This window comes from Cryptomeria japonica, chromosome 10 (assembly GCF_030272615.1).
Source record: "Cryptomeria japonica chromosome 10, Sugi_1.0, whole genome shotgun sequence".
NCBI classification, from domain to species: Eukaryota; Viridiplantae; Streptophyta; class Pinopsida; order Cupressales; family Cupressaceae; genus Cryptomeria; species Cryptomeria japonica.
The window spans coordinates 755,226,495-755,238,785 of record NC_081414.1 but is presented as its reverse complement, the minus strand read 5'-3'; the positions used below and the strand labels follow the sequence as shown (position 1 = coordinate 755,238,785).

The 12,291-nt window shown below is 34.0% G+C and overlaps 1 protein-coding gene across 1 annotated transcript; it reads left to right on the top strand.

Moving 5' to 3' along the window:
* Window positions 1-315: 315 nt before the first annotated feature.
* LOC131076869 (ubiquitin-conjugating enzyme E2 8-like) lies at window positions 316-666 on the top strand. The gene has a single exon (XM_058014215.2). The coding sequence runs from the start codon at window positions 331-333 to the stop codon at window positions 664-666; it is 336 nt and encodes a 111-aa protein (XP_057870198.2). The 5' UTR covers window positions 316-330.
* The last annotated feature ends 11,625 nt before the right edge of the window (window positions 667-12,291 follow it).

The window sequence follows — 12,291 nt, the reverse complement described above, 5'->3', positions numbered from 1 at the left end:
GTGTCTCTTTTGCTTTCATGTCTATTCCAGGGTGCTCCCCTATTTTTCTTTTGGTTTCTATCTATTTGGCTGATGGACGACTTTTGTAAAACTTTTGGTTTTGGGTCCATGTAAAACCTGTTTATCTTTATCAAAAACAAACACACAAGTATTCATTTCTTGCATTGTTCTATAGTATCTTAAGTTCATCCAACAAGGGTTTCATTTTTTCCCTAAAAGGTCAAGTTGTTCTACTTTCCTTCCATTCTCCTGTTATTGGTTTTTCATTTCATGGCTTCCAAAAGGAACCTCCCACATCATGCAGTGCAGGTCCATTAGCAAGCTACAATTATGGGGCATCCAAATAGTCCATATTCAAGGTGTGTGTTCTTTTTCACTATTCATTTCCCTGTAGATTATCCATTCAAGCCCCCAAAGGTTGTATTCCACATAAAAATTTTCCATCCTAATATGAATAGGAATGGTAGTATCTGCCTTGACATTCTCAAGGAACAATGGAGTCCTGCATTGACAATATCCAAGGTTTTACTTTCAATATGTTCTTTATTGACCAACCCAAACCCAAAGGATGCTCTTGTACCTAAGATTTCTCACATGTATAAGAATGATAAGGCAAAGTATGAAGCAACTGCAAGAAACTTGACCCAAATGTATGCAATGACTTAGTCATGATAGAAGGAGCATCCTAGCTATGAAACATAGCTGGATGGTTTTTCTTTGAGGCTATGTTTACTGAGCTTGATTTTTCCAAACTTTCTTAGAGTGGCCACCTTGGAATGTGTTTCTTTGTGACAAGTATTAGGCATTATATTATTTTTTTGGAATTGAATATACATTCCTAGGGAATGATGGTAAACTACCAGTTGCTATTTAATTGCTTCCGAATTATTAAAAGATATCCATAATAAGCAACTTCTTACTTAATGTGTTGGAAGTAAATGCTATGTAGTTCCATTTTATGACCTCTTTTTTCACAATATTAAATTTTGTTTTATATATATAATGTTGTAATTAATATTAAATTATTATACATAAAATAATTTATATCTTATATTTTATATGTAAACAATAGTTTTACTTATTATATATAATGTTTTAGGTTTCACCATTTTTATTTTTTTTAAATAATCAATATTAAATTATTAAGACTAATTATTATTATATTATCATATCTTTATATTATTATTATAATATTAAATCGATGAAAACAACTATTAGTATGATGGAGATAGATAGGATAAATAAATGATCAATTATATATTATTTCTCTCTTTTCTTGTTGCAATCATTTATTTTAATTTTTTTATATTTTCTCTCAAATAATCTATTACCTTCATTGAACATCATCTTATATAAATAAACACCATAAAGAAATAATTTTTAAATATATAATAATTTATTTTATTATATATTTTGAAGTAAGAACAAAACAAAAGAATTGTCTTATAATGAAAAATAATATTAAATAATGAATGATAGCTTTTGTGAAGTAGAATTAAAATTTTAAATAGTAAGCTATATTTGTGATATAAATTTGTTTAAGTGATTGGTAAGCTATTTTACTTTACTTTGTTTGATGATTAGATACAACAATATTTAGTCATGCCAACACACACATTTGTGTTTAGTTGGCCCTATGTGAAAGTAGTTCACATTTACTTAATATTATAACATTTGTCTTTGTCTTTAGGTATGGAATGCATTCCAATAAAAAGAATAGGGAAAAATTGCAAAATGACATTATATGTAAATTTTATCATTTCATTTTGTCCCCACTTTGATATATATGTGAATCCTGAAATGATGTTATATATTTTACTAAAAGTCCACACTAATCATCTACCACTTGCATTCTAGCACAACATTAGGTTGGAACAAACTTGTTGGATGTTGGTTTTCTACCTTCACCCTCTGGAATATGAAGCAACTAGACATAAACCTTGCAACATCATTTTTCATACCCTTCAAAAAATTAAGGGGTTTTACATCTACTAGGAGTTTAGTGACTCCTAGGTGTCCTAAATATGGTGGAGAATGCATCACTTTTGATACTAGACTTCTTATCTTTAGAGATTCAAGCACATACATTTTACCTTTATATCTCAATAGACCATCAAATTCAAAATTGAATCCTACATATCTAGGGTCATGCAAGTTAACCTGAAGGGCTTCTTTTACCTGCTAGTACTAGACCTCACTCCTTCTAGTTGTTGTATCACTCAGGTCTCAAGAAATATGTGTGGACTAAAACTATGGTAGTTATATGTCATTTGCAACTCAAAGCATTTTCTACTCGATTTTCTTCTCCCTTTATGTAACTGATCTCAAAATCATAGTCAAAAATTAATTCCAACCATCTCATTTGTCAAGCATTAATATTTGGTTTTGTTCAAATATATATCAACCCTTGGTGATCAAAATTGATTTCAAAGGGCTTCCCTAATAGGTAGTGATGCTACATCTTTAAGGTATGCACAATTATAGCAAGTTCTAGGTCATGAGGTGCATAATTGTGCTCATAGTTTTTAAATTTCCAATATCCATAGGTAATCACTTGTCCATCTTGGATTAGGACTCCTCATAGTCTTTCTTTGGAGGCATTAGTTACTACAATAAAATATGGACATCTAGATATGGTACCTTTAGTATCAGTATTCTGGTTAGTTTCATCTTGACGAGTTAAAAGGCCTTCTGGCACCTTTCGATCCACTCAAAACATTTCCATTTTTTATCTCTTCTAGAATATTGTTGGTTACCCTTGAACCCCTTTCCACTCTTGCTACTTTAATCATATCTATCTCCCTTCTTACTTAAGTGTTAGTAGGATTGTGACCATTTCATATTTTACTAATTTTTGTCTTTGATGAAATTATCCTTCTTGATATTTTTCTCTTGTCTAATAGCCTTTTCATAGGATTCATTCATATTTTTTGATGCAAGAACATCCACTGACCCACCTTTTTTGGTTATTGAGGCCCGAGATAAACTTCCTTATCTAATATTTCTCATTTTCCTAGAATTGGGGTATATACATAGGCAGTCACATAAACTTTTTAAAATATTCATTGACAAAGAGTTCATCTTGTATAAGATCCTAGAAATCTATCAATTTCTATTCAAATAAGAGCAAAGGCAACCATCTTTTCCTAAAACCCTCTTGAAATTGATCCCAAGTTACATCACCAGACCTTAGGACTAACTTGACTTTCTTGTTTTCCCACCAACTAGTAGCTTATCCTATTATTTGATAAGCTCCACCTAAATATTTCATGTTCTTAATGTAGTCATGGATTGCAAAATACTTTTCCATTTTAGTCATGCATGCTTTTATAGCATCCCCTGACACTAAACTGTCATACTTTGGGTGGCTTGACCTTTTAAATATCATTATTTATAATACTAGACACATGTTCCATTTTCCCATTTTGAGTATGAGTATGAGATTTCTTCCCCATACGTTCACTTTGGGTAGTGTTCTCACATATACTATAACTATCTCTAAATTGAGATTCTTGCTCCTCATCTCTATTTTCATTCTAACCCTCTACTCACTAACTTAGGTTATTGGACCTAGTTTGGGTTTCTTGCATCATTTTAATGAGCTAATCAAATTTTCTCAACTCTCTAGCGGTCCAGATCTTCCAATGTTATCTTGGTTGTTATCCATCCAATGGGTTTTCTTTTAGGTTCCTAAAAATTTAAACATTTGTTTAATTTCACTAAATTAAATAATTCATTCATAATTAAAATTGATGCACATAATACAACACAAAAAAGATTATTACATTTACATCATTACTTGCAATCAAAGAGCTTTATTTAGGATTTCTATCACTATATGTAATGGCCTATTATTTCTCTTTTATGTCAGAGTATGGGAAGAGTCAGTCTGAAACCCAGAGTAGGTTTATGGTGTACTACTAGTCTCTCTAGCTCAACATGACCTTCAATTAGAGTTTCTATTTTTGGCTCAGGTTTGGAGTTCATTTTTTCAAGTATGGATGCTTTGATTGCTTCCTTTTCTAAGGTTGTCCAACAACATTGTTCCCTCTAAAGTTGTATTAAGGCTTTGACTAAGGTTTTGGTATTGAAAGGAAGAGAACAACATGATTAATAATATTTGTCTTGTGGGCCAAAGGTGAATGTGTGTTGGGTCGCACAAATTCTTTCATTTGGTTGTTTGTATCCACATCCTAACATCACCACAATGCTTTCTTTTAGTTTACAAGGTAAGTTTTCTTGGTGGCAAGCCCTAGGTTTAGTGTTGAACCCAGTAGCTCTAATATCATATGTAATAGGATAAACTACTTAAGATGAATAAGAATAAAATATTACAATCCAAAGCTTAACAATTAACTAATAAAGTGTTTGTAGGTATATTTTTCTACCTAAATATATATTCTAACCCCGAAACAGGTAACAATCTGAACAAATAGTTGAGATAGGTATGATGAATTTCTATACCTACTCTTTTCTTCTTTTACAAGGTGCAACTACCTTCTGATGATGTATAGTGAATAAAATATAAGTGTACCTTTAACCAGAAAGCAATTGAAAGGTATAACTTTTAGCCAAAAAAGTTTCAAAGGATTTTGAACTACAATAGATTTACAAATGCTAATAAAACTAAACTAAATTATTTGATGAAGTCTCACTCTCATCACAAAGGAAGATGGGGATTAAAAGAGTACTAACTCCATAATTAAACTAACCATTGCATTCAACATCCATACAAAGATAAATATTTCACAACAATGAGCTAAAGAATAAATTTTAATCACTAAAATGCTCAACAATAGAAATCATTGAATTAATAGCACATCCAACATAGGAAGAATGAGAATCTATTCATCATAGCACAAAGTCTATGATTTAGAAAACCATTTTAATAACTTCCATTGAAGAATATAAAGTAACTGAAGCATAAAATAGTATAAAATAATATATCTACTTCTAACAACACAAAGTTTGCCAGAAGATCCAACATATAGATTGACTTCTAACATTTATAGTCAAAACTATCATTAACCATTTTAAAACTATAATAGCCTCTTGAAAATGATGAATCAAACATGTCTTTTTAAGAAATATTAAAAATAAGTAAATGTCTCCCCAGAGCCAATATTTTTTGGGAAGAAACTAAAGCATGTAAATACAATCAATTCAAGAGACCCACATCATCTTCTTCCTCCTCATCATCTGCTTATAGTTCATCTTTACCCTTCAAATCTACTAGTGATTCCTAGCCTTCTTGTGTTGGTCGACCTACCTACGCTACTTGTTCTTTCACCTTCCTTTTGTATGCCCTAAATTTTATGATGATTGGGGATAACGTGTTTATGTTTGGAGTACTAGTGATGTTAACCTTGATTCTCTATTTGTTGATCCCTTGGTCTTCTTGTATTATTTTTCCTAGTATATCACTAGAATTATCTTTGATAGAGGAGACAAATATTATTACATCTTTAAATAGTTCTAGAGATGAGACTCCTACATCTACTAATGAGAATTCTTCTTCAACCCTTTTCCTAAAGTTTATTTTCTTGGTTCTATTTTCTAATAACTCCTCTCCAACTTCTTTAAAAATGTTTATCCCCAATGTGAAGAAATTAATTTTTAAATATTTAAGATCAGAGGAATCCCGAGAGAGAACCATTGTTATTTCTTATTCGAACTCTCTAAGAACAGTCAATTTCCATTCCAACATCTCTCTCCAAGTTGTACAATATTTTTTCTAGGGTCCCTGATGATCTTCTCAATCATTAAGAGATTGGGATGCATTTTCACAATTTCTTCTAGCTCTTTTAAAATATTTCTATATTTCCCCTTTCTCTTCATGTATTCTTTAGACCATCATGGAGACACTTGGTTTCTCTATGATTAAGGCATAGGCCTGTAAACCATTTTCAACAAATACAATGTCATTTAGAACAAGTTTACTTTCCCATGAGTTAACCACTAATGTAACAGTTTGACATCTTTTAATTTGTTCTAATTTATCAAAATTGGCACCTTCCAATACCACTACCCTTGAATAACCCTTTGTGGGTTGTGCATTAGTTTGCAAGGTAGACTGAATGAAGATATTCAAATAATTTAATTGTTGAATTAGCTCTTGATTCTTCTATTCTTCTACCTTTATTGTCTTTGATAAATTACTCACAAAGAGCTTGGCATGATAAATGTTTGTATTAGTAATAGAGGGATCCATATCAATTCTACTTAACATGAAGTCTGTCTCTGTGATTTTGTTCTCATCCTTTCTTACTAAAGGGTCAACAATTTCCAATACGTGATTTCTAGTATTCAAATCTATGATCATTTTAGACATCCACTTGGCTTTCTTCGGTTTGGGTGTATCCCTAGCAACTTGGCTACTATATCTACATGGATTTTGGCCACAAGGGTAAACTACTATTTCTTCTTTTCCATGACTTTCTTTAGCTAGGAGGCAAAGAGATGGTGGTGGAGTTACTAGTAGTATTCACAATACTATTATATGTGGTTGCATGAGGAAGATTTAAAATTGTAGTTTCTCCTAGGGCTTGAGGATTAGAATTGTTGAACAAGGAATTTAGAATACTATCTCCTCCAATTTGGTTGAAGATGTGGGATTCAATATCAATTGCACTAATTGTGGGAGTTGGTAATTATTTGCTTGATGGTGAAACAGGTGTTACTAACCTTCCATCTCTTTTTATTTTTTGGGAAATGGGTGCACTCTCCTCATGGACATAATTCAACTTCTTTTTCTCCTCTGGTAGTTCCACATTCCCCCTATAAAGTGAACTAGCCCTTTGATGAGTTACCAATGTATTAGATGTAGCTTTTATAATTTGAGGGCTCTAGGAAGAGTTCTTCTCTATGTTAGGTGTGCCTTTTTGTGAGGAAGAACTAGCATATTCTCTCATTTTCTTTTCTAGCCAGTTTGTTGTTCTCTTTAAGACATCTGAGGATCTAATTTTAAAGTCTTCCTTTTCTTCTTCTTCTGACCATTGAATTTGATAAAGTAGAGTAGTAGAGACATATTAATATGATTCATTGATCAAATTTGAACCATTTTCTATCTCACTTACAAGAAATAGTAGAGGAAAAACAAAGGATAGAATCTAGTTTATGGTTAACCTCATTAGATTTATCTTTTGAATTTCTCTTTCATCTGCACAATCTTCCCAAAGTCTTCGAGATGTGATACATGAAGAGTTTGGCTCTCTCCATAGAGATTATTTCTAGCCAAACCCTTACTATAAAAATTATTTCTTAGGGGACAAGAACGAAAACCAAACTTAGCCAACGATTTGTCTGCACTTCTAGATGATTTGTTTCTCTTGTAAGAAAAGCTAGATAGAACTAGGGGAAAAGAATACCCCTTATTTTTTATGCTTACATAATGTATATTAACAAAGGCCATTTGGTGATAGAGATCTAGGAAAATAAGATAATTTGATGAATACCCTAGCAGTTTCAATGGGGATTTTTTATAACTCCCAATTCTCAAATAAGAAAATGTGTGGAACTAGATGTAGTAACTACCAAACTACGTTATCAGGGTTGTGTCTTTTTCATCTCTGGTAAACCTTCAAATATTTTCACTAGGGTCATAAAGAATGTGTCATGGACATAGGAAAAAATTCTCATTCCCACCTCTTTTTTTAATTGGGGAAAAAATTCATATACAAGTGTTCCTACCACAAGAGAGCCTTCAACTTTCAGGCCTGGCCAATCCTACTCACTACTAGAAAGCACATAGAACAATAGAGAACAAAAATGCAAGTGTGGATTCTTTTAATAACCTACTAGTTGCTCATGTAGGTGTTCACTCATTAATTTTTCCTAGTCCACATACTTGTTTTTATCATAAATAGTTAGTATAAACTGGCACATCCACTCCTCAAAATATTTATAATTTGACCTCTCAATTACATGGTGTAGATATCAATCACGGACTGTGAAAATCTAACGATTTTAATTGACACCTTTTGTGGGAGGGAATTGTGCTACTACTAATTAATCATGGATTGAAGAAATCTAACAATTTTAATTGACATCCTTCATAGTTGGGAATTGCGCTACTAGTAATCAATCACGGGCTATATAAATCTAACAAGTTTAATTGACACCCTTCATTGCAAGGAATTGTGCTACTAGAAATTAATCATGGACTATAGAAATCAAATACAATTTTCATTGACATGGTTCTTGGGATGAAATTGTTCTACTAGCAATCCATCATGGACTATGGAAATCTAACAATTTTAATTGACACCCCTCATGAGAGGTACTTATGCTACTATCAATCAATCATGGACCAGGGACATCAATAACAATTTTAATTCACACCCTTCATGGGATGGAATTGTTCTACTAGAAATCAATCATAAAATGTGGAAATCTAACAAGTTTAATTGACACTCTTCATAGGAGGGAATTTTACTATTAACAATCAATCGTGGATTGTGGAAATCTAACAAGTTTAATTAACACCCAAAATGGCAGGGAATTGTGCTATTAGAAATGAATCATAAATTATAGAAATATAACAAGTTTAATTAACACCATTCATGGGAGGTAATTGTGCTACTAGAAATGACTAATGGATTATGGAAATCTAAGAAGTATACTTGGTTTGTTTTTTAATTTGGGGACATTAAACTAAACACTCCCCTTTTTATTACATGTGGAATTAATGTGTTAAGTCCTCATAAATTCTTTTAATATAGCTAGATTGATCTTGGCCTGAATCCAATAGAGTCATAACCCTTGTAGCCTTAACCTTTCAAGAGACATCTAAAATATTTATAAAGGCTCCTATTTTTTGAGGCTTTCCATGTGGAAGCCTCATAGAGAGCTAAATACCAAGAGGGAAACACTTCAAAATATTTTCTAATAGTGTGTCATGTGTCCAAAAAAAGAACAAAAGTTCCCCTTGCATTCCCTCCAAAGACTTTCTACTCGAGAAATAAATTTTCTATAGAAACTCCCCCTTTGGCATTGATGACAATGTTGGCATTATGTGAACTAGTATGAGGACAAGATGACATTGTATGTTGTCATTGATGTCAATGTGCTGAAGAAGAGAGAACCGGTATGTTACCAAGAACTGGTATAACATTGTGAACTGGTATATGTGCCAAACTGAAGCGGTGTGTCTGTTCAAGGTGAACCGGCATTTTGATATGGGAACTAGTACATGGAAGCTTTGTATGACTATCAGTTCATAGTCTCATGGTTTCCGGTTGAAGTGCTTCAAGCCTATTGACTCAATTGGTGACTTTGTGTGATGAGTTAGCATTCTAACGAAGAACAGACCGTGTTGCCACGTCAATCTTGTGCACATGAAGGATCTTGCATGAAGGAGATTATTCCTTTCTACCTCAAGAATGCTCAAAGTCTGTAAACAATGAAAATGCGTGATGGGTTATCAGCTGCCATTAAAGAGGTAGAAAATGAACGATGGAGAACATCTTGAGATCAGTTCAAGACTGTTTCATTTAATGCAATGTGCTCAACAGTTAGGATTGAACCATTTGAATTGCTTAACCTAACAGGTTTAGGGTTTAGGGTTTATGCTACCGACCTATCTATTTCCTATAAGGTTGTTGTTGTGTTTCTTTCAGAGGTTGTTGGCAAAAGGTGTGTGTGTGTATCCAAGTGAAGAGATACGTGATTCTTGCTAGACTAGAAGAGAGAAGTGATACCTACAGAGTGTAAGTGCAGAAGGTGAAAAGGAACTAAAGTGGTTTTGCATTGGCATTGAGTGTTGTTACCAGATCATTGTAATACCTATTGAACATGGTCTTTGGTACCCAGACCAGAGCATAAAAATGTCATTGGAATCGAATGGGTTTTTAGAAACAAGCTAAATGAGGATGGCATAGTGGTAAGGAACAAAGACAGACTAGTATGTAAAGGATATGCTCAAGAAGAAGGAGAAGAATATGGAGAAACCTTTGCCCCAGTAGCCAGATTGGAAGGAGTGCATATGCTTCTTGCATATGCAGCTTTTAAAGGATTCAATGTATATCAAATGGATGTAAAATCTACATTTCTAAATGGAGTACTTGAAGAGGAGGTGTTTATAGAGCAATCAGATGGGTTTTCCCTATCTGAAGACAGTGACATGGTGTGTAGGCTACATAAAGCCTTATATGGTCTAAAGCAAGCACCTAGAGCATGGTATGAATGCCTGGACTCCCATCTTTTGAAGATTGGATTTGAGAAAACAAGCGAAGATAGCAATATCTACTTGAAATCTAAAGGAGATCAGATCCTGATCTATGAGGTATTTGTTGATGGCATTATCTTTGGTGGAGATGACAAGATGAGTCATGAGTTTATAGATGAGATGAAGAAAGAGTTTGTGATGTCACTCATAGGGGAGATTAAGTTCTTCATTGGACTGTAGATTCAACAGATGAAAGATGGAATCTTTATCACTCAGTCCAAGTATGTCAAAGAGGTGTTGAAGACCTTTGGCATGGAAGATAGCAAACCAGTTGGTACACTGATGGTGACCAGTTGTAAACTATCCAAAGAGGATGACTCAATATTGGTTAATGAGAAGGAATACCAATCAATGATTGGTAAGTTGCATTATGTAGTGCATAGCAGACCAGATATTGCACATGCAGTTGGCATTACTGCAAGGTTCCAAAAAAGTCCAAGAGAATCCCACTTGGTTGCAGTCAAGCGGATTCTTAGGTATCTGAAGGGAACTATTGATTATGGATTGTTGTATCCATATAGTAAGGATTTCAACTTGAAAGTATTCAAAGATGTTGATTGGGTAGGTAATGTGGACGACTAGAAGAGCACAACCAGTCGTGCATTCTTTTTTGGTGGTAGACTGGTCTCATGGATGAGTAAGAAGCAGAGTTGTATCTCTCAGTCTACAACAGAAGCAGAGCATGTTGCAGCTTTCATGAACTGCACTCAGACAATTTGGATGAAGCATGTGTTAAATGGCTTCAAAGTTCATGTATCTGAACCAATAAGTATATTTGTGACAATACTAGTGCAATTAACGTCTCCAAGAATCTGGTTTTACATTCTAGAACCAAGCACTTTGAGCTTAAGTATCATTTCTTAAGGGAAAAGGTTCAGAACAAAGAGATTGCACTGGAACATGTTTCCAGTAAGGAGTAGTTAGCAGATATATTCACCAAGCCTCTCCCAAAGGCTACATTTATGTACTTAAGAGGTGAGTTAGGGGTATTGCCCCTTCAGGAGGTAAACTAAAGGTATATGCTCCACATCAGTCAAGTATTGCGTAGTCAAATTTTTCTTCAGGATTGATGTGTTGAAGGATGCTACTCCTTAGGGGGAGCAACATAATGGAACAGGGAAGCTTGTGCCTCCATTTTGGCATTGTTGTTAAAGGGGGAGAAGATGTGAAGTGGAGAGATATCTTTGTATATTACCATCAATGCCAAAGGGGGAGATTGTTGGCATTGTGTGAACTAGTATGAGGACATGATGACATTGTATGTTGTCATTGATGTCAATATGCTGAAGAAGAGAGATCCGGTATGTTACCAAGAACCGGTATAAAATTGTGAACCTGTATATGTGCCAAAGTGAAGCAGTGTGTTTGTTCAAGGTGAACTGACATGTTGATATGGGAATTGGTACATGGAAGATTTGTATGACTACTGGTTGGGAGTCTTAGGGTTTTTGGTTGAAGTTCTTCAAGCCTGTGTGACTCAACCAGTGACTTTGTGTGATGAGTTAGCATTGTAATGAAGAACATACCATGTTGCCATGTCAGCCTTGTGCGCATGAAGGATCTTGCATGAAGGAGATTGTTCCCTTCTACCTCGGGAATGTGCGAAGTCTGTAAACAGTGAAAACGTGTGATGGGTTATCAGCCACCATGAAAGTAGTGGAAAACAATTGATGGAGAACATCTTGAGATCGGTTCAAGACTGTTTCATTTAATGCAATGTGCTCAGTAGTCAGGATTGAACCATTTGAATTTATTAACCTAACAAGTTTAGGGTTTAGGGTTTATGCTACCGACCTATCTGTTTCCTATAAGGTCATTGTTTTGTTTCTTTTTGAGGTTGTTGGCAAAATTTGTGTGTGTGTATCCAAATGAAGAGATACGTGATTCTTGTCAGACCAAAGGAGAGAAGTGATACCTGTAGAGTGTAAGTGCAGAAGGTGAAAAGGAGCTAAAGTGGATCTGCATTGGCATTGAGTGTTGTTACCAAATCATTGTAATACCTATTAATCTCTAACCACCTCAATAGTTTGAAAATCCCTTAACAAGGTAGCTCTAACCAGCTTACT